Here is an 18,073-nt window from a genome sequence, read left to right as displayed (position 1 = left end):
GAAAGAGCAGGAGTTTCTTAAAAAGACAGAAGCCCAATTTCAAAGCGTTAAATTACAAAGCCAAATTTCTTTTAAGTCATATTTAATACATATTGCATTTTTATAACATTTGAAGGTAACATAGTTACTTGATTGTGCTATGAAATTTCACTATGTGCCTAGAAAATACATAATACTGCCACTTTAACTTTTTTTCATTTCTACTGGAATATTTTTTTAGAAGCTGGTTCTTGATGGGGAAGTAGCTCTATATTCTTTTAAGGTTCACATAAATTCATACCGGAGGGAAAATTTTCTTTAAGCAAAGATAATGACTTTTTTCTTCTTCTTATCATAAGACATAGGTGTGAGGTTAACAGGCTGCTAATGAAATAACTGCACAGAATGAGACATGCATACTCATTTCTGTGTTTGGTCTCACAAAAGAATGTGTGAAACTGTATGTCCCTGCCATGCAGCTCATTATTATTAATGACTCAGATGTCATTTGTCGAGGAACAGCCATGTTTCCGCGAATCTAAGTTGCTAAATTATGAGTAGGACACATTTCTAATATACTGAAGAGCCCAGATCTGTGGCACTCAGAGAATGGATAATGCAATTTCAGAGAAAATATAATTACATTTCCGAGTAACAGGTTAGGTTTCAAAAATATTTTCCAACAAATGATAGTGTTAATGTGTACAAATAGTTTTTTTTATTATTGTTTAGAGTAAAAAACAAAATTGTCTTAGACCAGAGATATGTATTATTCTCACAATATGTACATGGTCAGATTTAATCACTTTAATCGCATCACTTTAGCTAAATATTGTTGGTATAAATATCATGATTTAGCAGTAAAACAGAACCTAAAAGGCCTCCTGTGCATCAGACTGCTCATCAATGCAGCTTTACTATACGGATGGCATCAATATGCACATTAATATAGCATCACTAAATTGTCAGGACACGGGAATGCATTATCTGGGTATCTGGGTATGTCTTTGGCTCTAGTGTTTTCAGATATTTCCAAACTAGGCCATGATAGAAAATGTTCAAACTAATTCAGTAAAGGACTGACTTAAAGGACTCAGTATTTTTCTATCAACAAAAACCTCCAACTTCCTAAGAAAATACAGTGGCAATAGTTTTTAAGAAATGCTTTCAAGTTAGAATAAAATTTCATCATGTGATGTCTACCTGGATATATATTCTTTCACCAGCTTAAAATATAATTCTTGTCTGAGAGAGTGAGCAGATTTCATAAAATCCACTGCCTTTGTTTTTCTGTGTGCAGGTAAAGGTGAGCTTCGCACCACATGTTCAAATCCTCCCCCACAGACCTCATCGCTGTTCAGCAGACTAACCATAACTGCATCATCTGCAAATGTAAACACTTTCCTACTCATGAAAACACCTGATGAGAGGAATGAGTTAACTATTTGACTCAGATCATTTGCAATGACTGGCAGGACTCTCTTAAGAAAACATATGGGTAGATATCAAGACAGCAGGAACTTGAGCTTAATTAATTAATAATTTCTTCTAGGCTTTTATAGTTAAGTAGATGAAATCGAGTCATGTTTTTGCATTAATGTTTGGGCATAGCATTGCTCCTTAATGCTATGCCCACCAGCCAAACAAAAGTCCAGTATCCCTTACATTTAAAGACAGCTTTACAAGAAATCTCGGTCAACTACTTACAAACTACAATTTGGTGCTCAGAATCTGTAAGGCCTACTTTTGTTGCTGTTCAAATGCTGTGGACATTTGTATGTATTTTCTACCTGCCTATGTGAGCCTACATGAAAACACAGAAGGGAACTGAGAAGCACATTTTACTGTTTTACATATTTATTAACCTTATACATATATCCTGTAATCCATTTGAGTGAAATAAAGTCATTTCAGGTAGAAATTACATTTCATTGGACGGAAAATGGGTATAAATCACTTTTTGGCAGAAAAAAGCTGACAAGGACTTAGGCAGAGACCCAGAGAGAAGAAGAGATGTCAGGAGGCAAACAGAAGAAGAGGCAGCAGGCATGTGGCAGTTCTCATCACTCCAACATCATCAGGATATGGTTTGTGACCCACAAGAGGATGCTGATGAAGTTCCTCTTACTCTACTCTTCCTTAACACCATTGTGGATTTTTTTTTCTCAGCATGGAGGTGGAAAGTATATAAGGACTGAACTACAGCACTGCATATACAGTTTTTCTTAAGGAGATTGTCTTATGTTTTCATTTTAACTTTAGTTTTTCTTTTCTCTGTGCTCTATTCACAATGACTAATATAATTAATGAGTGTCAATAAATTACATTAAAAGCATAAATGTTAATCTTGTCCAGTCACTTGCCATTGATCTCCCATATTACTATTTAAAATCAAAGCCATTGATCTCCCATATTACTATTTAAAATCAAAGCAATTATATCCTTAAGTATGTTTTTGTTTTACATTTTAGTGCAACTATTGCATCATCATAGCCTGAGGAGGCTCATGCCTATAGTTTCAGATGCTAAATATGCAGAGGAAAAATAATTGTTCTTAATATTTATGGGAAACAAAACATGTCGGAAAAATGACAGAATTACTTAAGTCTTCAGGATTCAACCACTTCATGTCAGCATTTAATATGTCACACATTTCACAGCATAATTTTAAAAGGTTCACTATGTCTAAAATCACATCATCTCATTATTTGTGTTACTTTAGCTTAACATTTAATCTTCTTTAATCTTCTGTTGTTCCAGAAGTCTTCTGGTTCATTCACAGGCTAACCGTCGCTAAATAGCTAACACAACTCCATACAGGTGTGACTGAACAGACACACAGGCAGATGGGTGGAGGTGGCTGTTGTAGTGGTAGGGAGGGAAGATGGTGGTGCTGCAGGTGTTCTGATCATTGTGAAAATTGTGACTTGTGAGGTTTCAGCAACATGTAGGACCATCAGCAACCAGGTGGTGACCAGGTGGTGAACAGAAGATCTTCCATGTTTAGACCCTGCTCTAACTTCTTGAGTCCGGTCCAGTCCGGTCCTGGAATTCATTCCCCGTCTGTTTTCCATCTTCTCACTCTGACTCCCAGCTCTCTGCTGCACTGTCCAGCTCACTATACACCAGCTTAAGAACTGCTTAGGAAAAACTGCTATTATACCAACTCAATAATCCTGTATCACACACAAACACACACGCCCACATAAAGGACCAAACACAAACATTCATGTTGTTGATGTAGAAACACAGGGTGCCTGGGAGAAAAGCCAGGCCAAAGGTAAAAGAGAGCTCTTCTTTTTTAAAACATTTTATGCAATCAGTTGAGCATAGAAGGACATCTACCGAACAGAACAGCAACATTTTCATAAATGTCTTAAACTTGAGTAAAATGAAATGTCTAAAATAATGAACCCAATCAATAAATGATTATATGTAGTATATGTAAATATACTACACTGATTTGTAATTAAATCAAAATAAAAAGAAACTGTCTACACATGCTCTTAATTTTATGCTTGGTTTCAATTGTGAACTTGGCTGTGGACTCACTCTCTCAACCAAGTAATCCTCCACCCTCATCGCGTCACATTCTTTGTCTCATTCTCAGCATGGCAGCCAAGCAGGACAGAGATCCCATGTTACACATTTCAGACTTGTTGACTTGTGTAGAGAGCTGTAGTCACTCACCATGGAGAACCATAGATCCTGAAGCCTCGCACAGTGACCTCAGAGTCCTGCAGGTAGATGCAGTTGGTGAGCAGCGACTGGACATTCTCATAATTCTCAGGCTTCAGCTTGGAGGCTGAAGGGAAGTAGTAGAAGTCCTGTTTAATGAGGTCTGCCATGAACTCCTGGTCAAAGGTCAACTCATGGTTCCCAGCAATCACTATTTTGATGTCGTAGGGCAGAGTACCTGGGTTAGAAGAGAGAAATATTAGAGGGATGAATGACCAAAGAGGACAGATGCAAGGTTAAAAAAGAAGGACACAATAAGTTAAGAAGTGGCCAGGCAGATATGTGGAAATTGCAATAAATACATTATGATAATAAATAAATAAGCATAATGAAGGAAATGCACATGGGAGAAAAAAAGTATGAAATCAGGGAACGAAGAGGAATGTAGGAAGAGAGGAGAAAGAGATGAAGACAGAAGGAAGCACAGCGGAGGAAGAAACTGCGGACCATGTGAAACCCCTCTCAGATGGTTTAAAATTTACATGTGACAAGTGACATGTGACTTGTTGTTTTCCTCGCTAATCCTAGTAAATCTGTACATCTGTCTTAGATTTCCTCAATCAGTCAAGGTCTCAACCCAGTGCACTGCTATCTTTTGTTAATGCAAGCAAAGCTGAATGCGTCCCTCTGAAAACAGAAAGGAGAATAAAGGAAAGCAGAATGTCACTGTCACTTTTATGATGCACAATATTAAACATTTACAGGCTAGAGCAACCACTGCTGGATTTTTACTCCATCTTCTTTCATCATCTTCCTCTAATCAAACCCTCACTTCTTCATCCTCTCCTCCTTTTCAATGGCTTTAATTGGCTATTCAATGCTTGGCACAGCAGGGTGCCACATTGATCTGAGCTCATCAAGTCCAGCAGTGTCTGTGCCTTCACAATTTCAAATGACGTTTTCAAAGCTTGACTAAAGAAACAGAGTCAACATTGACAAACATCTGGAGGTCTGCTGTGTGAGGTAGTTTGGCTGGCAGAGAGTTCAATCACCATTCTTATTCCATTATTACTGCCAGCACAGCACAGTGTGCTGCTCAACGCGCCAGTTTGTGTATCAGCGGGCCTATTTGTGAGTGACTTTCCAATGTGTGCACAAGTTTGCATGCATCTGTTCATGAACATGTCATGTTAGTGAAAAGGAGTAATTAAAGTCAGCTTCAGAGGAAGCTGACAGCCAGGCGACAAGTCTGTCATAACAGCCAATCACAGCTCAGTGCCAGTGGAAGGACAGAGGGAGGGAGAGGAAGGAGACGGCAAAAGAAATACTTTGGGAAGCCCAAAAATCCTTGAGTGTGAAGGAGGAATAATAACAAGATGAAAGCAGCTGTCAAAGAGAAGCCATTTCTACGGTTTGGGCCTGGGACAACGCCTCTTCATACATAACTGCCATTTGTTTGGAGAAAGGGCTTGTGTTTAGTTGTCACAAAGACACAGAAAAAAATCCCCATAAACAAGGGGCTGCACTTTCCCAAAGGCAAATGGATACACAAAACCAATGCACAGCAAACTCATTTTCTGATTCCTTTTTGTCTAAAAACATCTACATTCGTTGGAGAACTTTGGTTTCAATTGTACTGTAAATTGTATAGGGAAGGAACAGACTTTAAATTAAGAGAAATCAAAACACCGTGATCTGATTTTTTTTTTTTTTTTGTTAAAACAGGTCTGCCACATTTATTGTATTGTTTTATTTTCCTTATGTGGTGTATGTTGGAAATAGCACTGAAGACTTTAGTGTCTTATTTTGTATTTTCTGGTACATGAAAAGGAGCATTTGCTTTAGAAATACACCATAATAATTTTGACCTTTTACATGAAAAATTATCTTTATTTCTAGGAATAAACACAGTCAAAATTTAGATTTTGATACAAAATCTAAATTTAAACTTCTGTAACACTATAGCTTTTGTTTATGTTAAAGAATAAAATGTATGTTTGTGAAGTTTGTAGAGATAAATGTTCACGTCTGATTCTGGAAAAATAAATATTTTTTTTATTTATTTTAAATGAAAATATAGAGCAGCTGCACAGTGGCGGCTCCTATTGGTAGCATACAGTATATGTTACGAAGGCACTGTTGCCTTGCAGCAAGAAGGTCCTGGGTTCTCTCCAGGTTCTCCGGCTTCCTCCCACAGTCCAAAAACATGACTGTCAGGTTGACTGATCTCTAAATTCTCCTTGACATGAGTGTGTACATGGTTGTTTGTACTGTTTGTATCTGTGTTGTCCTGTGATGGATTGGTGACCTGCCCATGGCGACCCTGCCTCTAACCCGTTGTCCACTGGAGATAGGCACCAGCTGCCCTCGTGGCCCCATTTAGAGATAAGAGTGTATGGTAATGGATGGATGGATGAAAAGGGTGTTTTGATCAAATAATCAAAACTAATAAATACAGCTGTAACAAATGAGAGGTTTTTTAGGTTAGTTCAAAGTATTATTTCTTTAATTTATGCAAAGATTTTTTTTATCCTTCTATTAGTTACTTTTTTTGGAGGCTAAAAAATAAAGTGAGATGTTCTGCATGTTATGATGAGACTATTCTACTCCATCGTCTTTGAATAGTTATTTTTTAATTAATAACAACATAAAACAGTCTGTCCAGTACCGTGGACAGAAGGGTGGGTTTAATTTAGACTGGAAGACTGCTGCTGTTCACTGTGAGTAGTAAGACTTAGACACACTTAGCCTTTGTGATGTGGCCAGTGAAGAAGTAACTGAAGTTTAGTCAGAATTTCTCATTTCACAAAAATAATCTTTGACAGTTCACATACATGGAGCAACTTTAACTTTAACTTTCCTCCCATGGTGGTTCATTCACGTACATTGCTAACGCTGCGCTAAGCCTCAAGTTTTTTTTTCTTCAGTTTTTTCACTATGGCTCACCTTTTATTTCTGTGTGGACCAGGTGACGAAATGTACAGGAGCTGCAGTGGCCAAAATACTACAGAAACCACATAAGGTCTTCAAATCACCACTATCAATAAATTCTACATGTTTTGATTTCCATTTTGTTTGGTGAATTTTGTGATTCTGTCTGATTTTTCCACATTGCGGAAATCATTCGGTCTTAAATGAAAGCTTTTTATCCCTTCAACCATCTAGTTTCTCCTTGTCATTTTTCAGTCCTGTTTCTGTATTGTCCGTTGTGTTGCTGCATGCCCTTCCCTTCTGCTGCAAACGTTCAAAATCAAGTCTGTGACATCCTGCCACTAATTCTACCTGGTGGTTTCCAGGTAAACTACCTTTCAGCTACACTATGCAGCCTCCAGGTATGTTTATGATTTTGTGTCCATGCGTAATCTTTGTGTGTTGTATATGTAGATGCCTGAGATCGTCTGTATGCATGGAGCTAGCTAGATGTGTGTGGGCTCTAACTGCACCCACAGGAAATCTTCCGGAGCACGGCCATCATTGTTCTGTCGCTGCTATGGGTGGTCTGCTCTTTGAAGAGGAAAATCCCTGGTCTGGCCAAAGCTCCCACATGTACAGGCGGATTATTGCCCATTGTGTGTGTGTGCATGTGTGTGCTCTGACGTGTGTATGTGCACACATAGATTCCCAAAGAAAGGCAAAAAATCCAGCCTGCCAACAGTTAATTCCAAAGTGTGCATGTGTGTGTGTGTGCATGTCGATATTAAAAAGCAGTAGCCAAAACATCTTGCCAAATAACTTAATAACAGTGTAAGTCTGGGAATTCTGGGAGTGTGTGCAGTTGCATAAAAATAAGGGCCAAATACTTCCTGCCAGTCTGAAATTTGTTTCCATAGGAGTTAATAAATAAGGAAGTGGCAGCACTCAAACTTTCCTCTGAAGTAAGACGAAAAGAAAACTCAGGTTCTTTCAAACCTTCATCCTGTCTTCTTTCTCTATTTGTTACATCATTAATTTAAATCAGTTTTATCAAAATCCTTTGAAACTATTTAGAAAATCAATAGCATTTGACTCCAGAAAATCTCCCTAGGTGTGAGTGTGTGTGTGCATGGTTGTTTGTCCTGCATGTCTCTGTGTTGCCCTGCGACAGACTGGCGACCTGTCCAGGATGTACCCCTCCTCTTGCCCGGAATGTTAGCTGGAGATGGGCACCAGCACCCCTCCCGATCCCACTAGGGACAAGGGTGTTAGAAAATGGATGGATGGATGAATATTACTTGAATACTTTGAGGCTACTTAAATGTCAAGAACACTCTGTCTCTTAGTCAGACTCTGTTACGGCCAGTGGCCTTGTATGTTTTCTTTTTCTCTTCCGTATCGGTATATCTGCAGCTTTCCAACCAAATTGACTCCACTAGGAAATGGATGCAGCCCTCATCCTCCTGTGCCACTCCCTGAGGCCTACAGCAGAGCTGATTGGCTCACCAATTATCAGCTCCACCAATCCCTGATGAGGCATCCTTATTTAAACCCAAGACTTCCTGGGAGAAGTATGGCTGATTCTTTGTTCAGACAGCTTGCCACTTTGATGGGTGTTTGTTGACTTCTGTACACAGCACTGTCTTTTTGTGAGCTTTTGTAAATCTTTGTTACCTTTGATCGTCCCTGTGGGGGCTTTGTATGTAAGCTTATAGTAGCCTGACTCCTACTAGAATTTTGTTGTTTTTTGTTTAACCTTAGGTTTTAGTCCAGTTTTGTTTGATTAAGATCATTGGCTTACAACTCTGGTTGTTTTGTGGGTATTGTTTTATTTAGTATTTTTTGGTTAAAAGACCCTAACTTTTGATTGTAGTTGTTTTTTAACTTTTTATTTTGTTAAACCCAAACAATAAACCCTAAATTGATAAACCTTTAACATCTAGGTTTCTTTAATGTTTCTTCTCCTTCCCCCTGGCTGAGCTGGGTCGTAACAGACTCTCTTATTTTTTGTTGTTAAAAATATCCAGAACATTTGAAACCGTCAATGTTAGAACACACTGATGATGGTCAGTGTGTTCCAGTGTTGTATAGTAACGAAGTAAAAATACTTCACTACTTTACTTAAGTATATTTTGGAGTACTTCATACTTTCCTGGAGTATGAAAATTTTTGATGACTTTCACTTTTACTTCACTATATTTCCGAACTTAATTGCGTACTTTTACTCCGATACATTTTCAATGTGTGGTTTAGTTACTCGTTACAAAAAAGCGAGAGAGAGAAACGCAAGTGTTTTGACCCCACCTACTGATTAGCAAGTAGCAAGTAGCAAACAGGCTACCGAACAAAGTCGGTAGAACTACCTGCCTGGGCGTGTTCATCACCACCAATAGGATACACCTGTTTCGCTTCTCCCATTAAACACAAAGCAAGTCTCACAATCAGCAGCAGCCTGCAACTACGTCGGACACGGCTCCAGGGGAACCACCAGCTGGTGATGAGAGCCCATGGCCTTATTTAAACACAATACACTCTTTCGTGGGTGTTAAAGATTCGTCATACCGCATGCAGTTTATGTTATTCCTGCGCGAAGATGTGGAAATTCTATCTTACAAAAACTCCCCGTCCAACTTGAAGAAACACATCGAGGTAACGTCTTATGAAATGGTTATAATCCTCCTGTTTCAGTAACTATAGCTTGGTCACTAGGCACTACTGTATTGTGAAATCTTGACCATAAATGAACTTTGTTTGGCATTGTTTCAGTTCCACACGTGGTGTATTTAGCTTAGGCCTAATGTTGACTGTAGCAGGCTACCTAGACTCCTCTGTTCAAGGGGGGACAGAAGCCATAGCGATAGCAATTTAGACAAAATTTAACGAATATAGGAAAGGCATGCAAGTTCAAAACCAGGTTTACAGATGCCAATAAGCTGCATTTCCCTCCCAATTCTTTTTTTCTTTTGCATAATGACCAGTTGTGTGCACCACCTACTGACTGTAGCATTGACTGATTCACTGATTTGTGAAGTAGAGTAATCGTAACAGATCTTTTTCTTCATGTTGGCCGCATTTTCTGTACTATTTATTTTTCTCATTTTCAGCACTGACCTTACTTGAAGGGAAAACTTAAGGCTTACAAAAACTTTGTATTTTCTGTCCTGGAGGGTATACTAAGAAGCTGGTTCAGTTGTAAAGCAGGTTAAGTTAACCTTGTGCTATAGGTAAAGCACTTAATTTTCTTAACTAAATGATGCCTGCAGGTATATCTATTAGCAGGTTTAATTTTGCCTGCACTTGGTTGGGTACATTATTTTAAGTGTATTTGACAAGTTTACCAAAATATAAAAAAATGTCATTCAAACTGCATTTGCTTTGTTTTACTTTTTACTTGTACTTTTCATTACATTACTTGAGTACATAAATTTTTAAAGTAATTTCCATACTTAAGTACAAGAAGTTTCAGATACTTTAAGACTTTAACTCAAGTAACATTTCAGTCAGTGACTTCGACTTTTACCAAAGTCATATTTTGGAGAGGTACTTGTACTTTTACTTGACTCTGAGATTTCAGTACTTTATACAACACTGGTGTGTTCTAACATTCCAGAACCATAGGAGCTCCGTAATGCTGGAAAGACTTCACAACCAAAAAATAATAATCCGGAAAAATGTTACGTTATGCAGAAACTCACTGGAACCAAATCTTATTCATCTAATAATTAATGAACTATATGTTAATTTACTTTGTTTAGGCTTTTACTCTCTGACCTGAGGCCCACTGACTCCTAATCAGAACCTCTGATTCGGTCCAGAATCACACGCCTGACTCTTAAATTTCTTCAGAAATGTTCTAGTTATTGTCAGCTAGTAGTATTTCATTTGTTCCTTGTTAATTTTATAAATAACCCACTAGTAGGTAATGGCTGGATTCCTAACAGAGTAGTAGATTATTACTAGACAAATGTTAACTACCCAATAAATAACTGTTCTTGTAATAGTTAACAAGCAGTTATTTTTCAATTTTGTATCATTAATGTCTTTGTGAATAAGGACATGTGGCCCTCAGAGGGAGGACCAGGGTCAGCTGGAGAGGGCAGAGTGAGTCCCAACCATAATGTAGTCCAACATCTGGACAAATGAGAGTGAACTACAGAAGTTCCACTTCACAGCATCCAGGACTTAAATGATCATGTACTGATGGTTTTGTGCCACATTCCTTGGCAGACCTTCATAGATCTGGAGGTCTCTGCTGCAGTGGGCTGATGCTGTGACACATACACAGTGAACCCCAGCCTAGACTCACATTTTCGAAGATTTTTCTTTAGCTCTGAGTTATTCATAGAAAATTTGCCTATTCGCAGACTGTTTTTCCTTTTTGTTAAAAATATCCAAAACATTTGAAAGAAAATGCAGCTTCAGAAGCTGAAATACCCATGAAGAAGAACTCTGCAAAACCTCCTGAAAAAGAGCAGCTGGTGAAGGAAGTAAGAGGAAGAGATACAACTTCTCTGCATTCATTGGACTGCGCAGCTAGATCATCACCTTTAACCAACATTTATCACTGCCACTTTACCTGTTTGGTTCATGTCATCTTATACTTCTCATTATCTCAATGCATATTAGTGTATAATACATGTCTATGATGTCTCAAGTATTTGTGGATTTCAGCTTTGTGGTTGTGGTCCCAAACCCCCTCCTGTACCACGAGTCCACTGTATACATACATTAGATGAATTTGATTATTCAACTCCTTTCATTATTGCCATCTCTGTCACTGTCTGTCTGACTCTGAACACTCTCTTTACGTGTAGAACTGTGTAAGGTTTTGAACCCGCGGCACAATGTTAGCCAGAATAAAAAGAACAGTTGGATTCAAAGTGAAGCTTCAGACAAAACACAACTGATGTTCAGCGACAGATAAATTACACACTCAGTGGTGGTTTCATGACAGTGTGAGAGAAACACAGAGATGAAAGACTGACTGGGCAAAAAAAGTAATATATCATATGAAATAGAAACAAAGAAGATATGCAAGATAAAGGTACACAATGAAGGAAGATAAAAGAACTTTTGCCTTTCCACCTCAACTCAAACTTCATACACATTTCATTTAATGCACCACCCGCACACTGCAGGTTCCATCACACCCACATAAACACACACATAATTGAGTAAGCAGAGCCAAAACAAAGACAGCCAGTAATTATGAGGAGCCACACACAAACACCACCTACTGCGCCACGCATCCAAAAGCATTATTTTATCTGAGTCCAGCAGAACTTCCTAACACTTCACAACGTCCACAGCAAACATAATGCATTTCGCACACGGGCACATCCAGAGACGCTCACACAGAGGCAGTGACAAAGACAGATACAGCGCATCATCAAACATCCTCGTAGGTGGTCTGTCTCCTCTCTGGCTCTCTGGCATTCCATCTCTCTCTTTTATTCTGTCTGCTCCACTTCCTTGTTCGGTGTGACAAACGTCGCCTCCAGGATAATGTGGTGGAAGATTAAGCTGCAACTTTCACAACAAGCAGCGTGGGCATCTGATGAATGCTGATGAATTAAAGGTACTTGGCAACAAGCCATCCACCCCAGGCCTGAGTTTTGGTTTCTATTATGTCAACTTAAATCAGTGTTAAACAACAACTCGTTTACTCTGAGCCACTTTGCAGAATTCTGTTCAACTATTTGTTCTTCAAAACTAATTAGAGCAAATTTAGATTTTATCATCACCAAGTCGTACTAGAACAAGAAGAAATTCAACTGTTTGACTAAACTGCCCGTTTAGTCAGTGTAGAACTGTTTGACTGGAGAGGCCAGAAGTGAGACGGTTTTAGACAAACTAAACAAACTGCACAAAAATGTCAAACTTTGCACATAAACATAAAGACAGAACCCTAAACAACTTGTTTTTGACAGTTTATCAGCAAAAGTAGTTGTTTTGGGGTTTCACATCCTGCTCCTTCACTAAGAAGTCATGATATACATTTGGCTCCAAGGTGAATCCCTTAATTTTTTATCAAATACAGCGCCACACTAAGTGAAATCATCTACTTGTGTCTTGTCTACACTAAGACAAGCTGCAGTGCTGCTGACTTCCTTCATCTGCTCCTTGTTAAAGTCTCCAGCAGTTTGACCTGGGGTTGTAAAAGGCCTCCCTCTCCTTGACAAAGAGTGTGAAAGAAACATTTATTATAAAACATACAGTACAGACCAAAGGTTTGGACACACCTTTTAATTCAATGAGTTTCCTTTATTTTCATGACTATTGACATAGTAGATTCACACTGAAGGCATCAAAACTATGAATAACACATGTGGAAATATGCACTAAACAAAAAAGTGTAAAACAACTGAAAATACCCCTTATATTCTAGTTTTTTCAAAGTAGCAACCTTTTGCTGTGATTACTACTTTACACACTGTATTTTCTTGATGAGCTTCAAGAGGTCGTCACCTGAAATGGTTTTCACTTCATAGGTGTGCCCTGTCAGGTTAATAAGTGGGATTTCTTGCCTTATAAATAGTCATGGAAATAAAGAAAACCCATTGAATTAGAAGGTGTGTCCAAACTTTTAGTCTGTACTGTACATTAATTATCCTGACTCAGAGAGGACTCTGCAACAGAAAAACTAAAAACAAGGAAAGATATGTATGTTCATCATGTTGGAAATGTTTTTCTTGGAAACTCCTCTGCCTATAAATGTTTCCTGAACTATGAATACAAATTTCAGTACTTACAAAAAAAAAAATAGTGAAAATGTTTCTGTAAGCACTTCACAGCCAATTGAATCTTTTTCCTTCCCTTATGCACATACAGTAGATTAAAGTAGCACAGATTTGTACAAATGCAAACAGAACAAACAAAAGCCCCGAGGGACAAATGCAAAATGGCTGGCTAAATCTACAGTCGGATGAAGTTTTTTCAAGTACGCTGATTTAAATTTAACAGGGAGGAAGTAAGTAGAGAGAGAAATTAGAAATGAAGACAAATGGAGAATAGAAGTGCAGACATAAGTGCAGACCTAGGTGAGGAGGGAAACCCAAGAATAGGAACAAGAAAATGGCAAACTAAGGAGAGATAGATGTGTGACAAGGGCAGGAAGAAAAGGAGGGAGGCAGAAGAGGAGTACAACATACCATAAAAAGACAGCATAAAAGTTTAATGCCCTCACTGTTACAGAGCTAAAGGAAGCAATACAGCAGAAAACCGAGGAAAGTTAAAGAAGCTAAACAGAAGTAGAGATATGAGGAAACAGAGTAAAAGAGTGTAAAACCCAAAGTGGAGATGGAGAGGCCAAGATATGCAGAGAAAGATCTCTCTCCCTTTTCTGACCAGAAAAGAGCAACAACCCATACTTACTTGCATTTAAAATGCCTGAATGATGATTGCATCACAGTCTCTGCTCATTTATTATTCAACAGAACAGAACAGAGCAGGCTTTAAATAAGATGCTAAAGGCTGTGAACCCTGCAGCCTCCAGCCAGAAAGTAGAGTCACATCTAAGAGGAGGATAGTGAAACTAATTGTGGGAAACTGTGCCACGATTCTGTATTATTCCAAAGCTACACTAATATTTTCACAATAACTGAGGTTAAATGTGTAAACTGGCAGGAGACTGTCATAGTCACACCCACAGTTTCACTTCATTTCACCTTTCAAAGCCTTTAAACATCTCCAGATCATTGGACTGAATAAATATTCTTCTTATCAGAGTAATGCAAATCTATCCATCCATCCATCCATCCATCCATCCATCCATCCATCCATCCATCAGCTGATAGACCCAGACATCCCTCTCACCAGACATCCCTCTCACCAGCAGCCTGGAGGAGCTATTCTAGAATCCCAGGACATCTGTCGGTTTTCTCCAGGTACTCCAGCTTCCTGCAGCAGCCCAAAAACATAACTGTTGGGGATCTCTAACTGTGGATGGTTGTGTCTCTGTGTGTCCCACCTCTCGCCCAATGAGGAGCCAGACACCACTTTGCAAGCATTTCCATTACTGGTTTTCTGGCCCACTGCTGGCTTTTTGAGCAGGACTGAAGTTTGATGTGAACAGACTGATGTTACCTGTATGGTTCATGAAACTCAAGAGGGACTAGTATAATATTTAGAACCACAAAGGAAGGAGAAGGTAAAACCCAAGTATAGTTTTACCTGCAGGAAGTATAGTTTTAGTATTTACTATTTACAACTCAACTGAACTACACCTGCTCTGTAATAATAAATCAGCTGTTCAAATGCACAAGCATTCCCCCAAAACCACCATGAAGTAGCTCTTGCACACAGTAACAGTTAACAGAGAACCACTGCAGCAGCTGGAGACGGGCCTTCGAGCCAGAACCTCAGCCATCAGCCTCCTAATGGAAACACAACAGGTTCAGGTTCTGTGTGGAGAGGAGCGAAGTCCAGCCACACAGAGCCAGGGGGAAAGGGGCAGAAGTTGTTGGTCTGAACGCCACTAAACAGAAAATGAATGGACAGCAAGTGGCAAATGAAAAAAAGAGCGAAACAGACACAATCTCACACAGAATGCCCTGCAGCTCTCTTGGGATGGAATTTGCACCAAAATGCAAAATGATAGTTGCTCCTTATTGATTGTACACCAAATAACTTGTGCTTAAATGCAACACACACTGTTTAACTGCTACTTTTATGATAATGAGTTACAAATTCTGCCAATTTAACAACATTTTTATGGAGGGTTTTTAGCACTGCAGGCCTGGCCTGAAAAGAAAACTGTAGATGCATCTCAATAAACTAATTTTATGTAAAGAGTGAACTGAATTTACTCTTAAACACTGAAATATTTATTTCTATAAATTGAAATGATTGTGGCTTACAGCTAATGAAAAAGTAAAATTCAGTTTTCTTCACAAGAATTCTCAAAAAAGTATCTGATTTGATTATTTGAAATAAATGCTTGAAATGGTTATGTCACTCTGAAATAAATTCCAATTTCACTAATGTTTTAAATTTCTGAGATATAGCTTTAAATGATAAGCTGATCACCTGTAGTCCAGAACTATAAGAACACAACAATATGTGGAATATTTAAAACTTTAAAAACTGAAAAAGACTTGCAAAAGATAACTTTTAAAGTAAGTTCTATCTAAGTACAACTCCATTACAAAGTTGCATCACAAATGTTCAATAAAAAAGATATTCTGTGCAAAAAGACGAACCCTGGTTGGTCATCCTGAAAATGAAATGACATAATGACAGAGTGTCTCGTTACTCGCTGCTACTAAGGGAAATAAACATCCACTTGTGGCTTTAAACTGCCAAAACCTGCATGGGGCACAGACCAGTTTGGGTGATGGTGAAGGAATTGAAGGACCGAGTTCTTAATAGAACAAAATGAAACAGTAGAAAACAGCGACAACAACCATAACATCTCATGTTGTCAAAAACCAAAAGTATTCCTGGAGAAAATGAAAATCTTCTCCCTTACCGACAAAAGTTACAGTTTTCTGCATCTATTTAAAACAATGTCCCATTCCACAGCACACAGTCAGGTGACTGCTGATTAGAGTTCATAGTATTTGACAATCAAAGCAGCAGTTTTACAGTACAGCTATTGTGACCAAGACCAAACCCAGTGACCTCCAGATGTGAAAGCAGGGGGTTGTTACTCCAAAATTGTCATATCAAAACATCTACTAAGGTATATGCAACATTACAATGTCATGTAGTGTTCTACTTTCTCTATAAATCAAATTTATCAGTAACTGTAGACCATTATAATATACAAAGCCTCTTCTAAGGTGTCATCTTTTCACAACACAGCACTACTATGATTAAAAACATTGTATAACTTCACTGTACATTTAGCTTCTGTCTCACCTCATCAGTGATACATGCTGGATCAAATTCTGATGTTTGAAAAAGGAGGCAAGGAAGTAGCATAAAGCATTAGCCTCGCTGCATGCAATTAGCCAAGCTTGTTGTGATGTCTGTCTCTTTTCCATCCACCTTCTCATATGTTTTTCTCTCTGAACTTATTGCTTTGAGTGACTTAACTGAGTTATTTCATTTCTCTTGCTCCATTTTCCATCTCTGTCTGATCATCTTCTACTCCCACAGCTTGACTGCCAATCAGGGGAACTTTGTAACAGCTAGCTGTGTGACAGGGTGATAGCTATGGAGGAATTTTACTGCCATAAGTCAAGAAGAGTACACATTTTCAGTTTGAAAACAGAAATTAATTTCTTTGTTCTCAAAACTTGTAATGTTTGCACTCAAAACTTGTGCTCTCTCAAATATTGTCTGTGCTCTCTCAAATATTTGTAATCACGCTCAGATTTTCTCCTTGCGTGCAAAACTTCCCTCTGCATGGATTAACTTTCTGCTTGCAAACCTCTCAGCTCGCCCTTTCTGCTCTCTTTTGAAACAAAAAAGTACCGTTGGTTCCAGCCAGTAGAATAAAGGAGTTGTACTGTGCGGTGGGAGCCTCCTGGAGGACACTTTTATTTCCTTCTAGTGGGTGTACCTGTGTGGCTGTGTCTGTCTAGATAGATAGATATGTATCTATATCGATCTATAGATACGGACAATCTAAAGATCGATAGATACTAATAGAAAGCCATTAAACTGATAAAAATCAATAACCATTATTTTGAAATCAGGCTATGACTATTTACACTGTAACTAACCTCTGCAGTTCCACTCAAAAAAAAATTGTTTTCAGCACAGTCTGGGTTTTCTCTCATTGACTCAAATTCTCTCTGGGTGATTTCTGACCGAAGTTGTGAACAATGAAGTTGATTTTCTGCTCTGTTTTAGAATCGTAGTCTGCCTGTAGTTCTAGTGATGGCAGCAGAGGAAGTGAATGAAGCTGTTCAGTCCATGTTGATCATGCTTAAAAATATTAAATTAACAAACACCCGCCTCTTTCGGATTTGCTCTTCTCTCTTCACAGTGGAGGATGTTTTTTTACGGCGCAGGCATTTTCTGGTTATCATCAAACTGGTACTTTACGTACGTCATGGACAAACATTAGAGATTGGGTAAAATTTAAAACTTCAACACTGTACATGCCTCCAGGAAGCAAATGTTTCTCAACAGCCGGAAGCCCAGAATGCTATAACACCACATATAGGATATCTTTCTAACTTCAAAAGAACTGTGCATTGACATTTCCTTCATTTCTACTGCCTCACCCAGACCATACCTTAAACCTGTTACCAGTATGCCTGACTCTAAACCCTAAACCTAACAGGGGCCAGGGGACCCAGAAACAAACAGCAATTTTTTAATGGGTTTTGGACCCCATAAGGTGAAGTTGGTCCTCACAACGTATCATTTGACGGAAAAATGGGCCTCCAAGGTGAGAAATGCTAAACAGACACATGCGCGCACACACATAGTGTCCTTTCTCAGTGACTGACAGCAGTAACTATATGGTTTTCTGTGACAATGACAAAGATAGTGGCTGGGGGATCATGGAATCAACCTCCAGGTTTTAAAACTCTGAGCTTCTCCACAT

General features: G+C 38.6%; 1 protein-coding gene across 1 annotated transcript in view; it reads right to left on the bottom strand.

Moving 5' to 3' along the window:
* The window catches only part of mpped1 (metallophosphoesterase domain containing 1), a 78,723-nt gene that overhangs the window by 47,216 nt on the left and 13,434 nt on the right, over nucleotides 1-18,073 (bottom strand). The window contains exon 4 of the mRNA XM_023350297.1: nucleotides 3,670-3,895. Coding sequence (XP_023206065.1) covers nucleotides 3,670-3,895 — 226 coding nt within the window. The remainder of the gene's footprint in view (nucleotides 1-3,669; nucleotides 3,896-18,073) is intronic.

The sequence above is a fragment of the Xiphophorus maculatus genome, chromosome 17, assembly GCF_002775205.1.
Source record: "Xiphophorus maculatus strain JP 163 A chromosome 17, X_maculatus-5.0-male, whole genome shotgun sequence".
In the NCBI taxonomy this organism is placed as follows: domain Eukaryota; kingdom Metazoa; phylum Chordata; class Actinopteri; order Cyprinodontiformes; family Poeciliidae; genus Xiphophorus; species Xiphophorus maculatus.
This window is presented reverse-complemented; position numbering and strand designations above follow the sequence as displayed.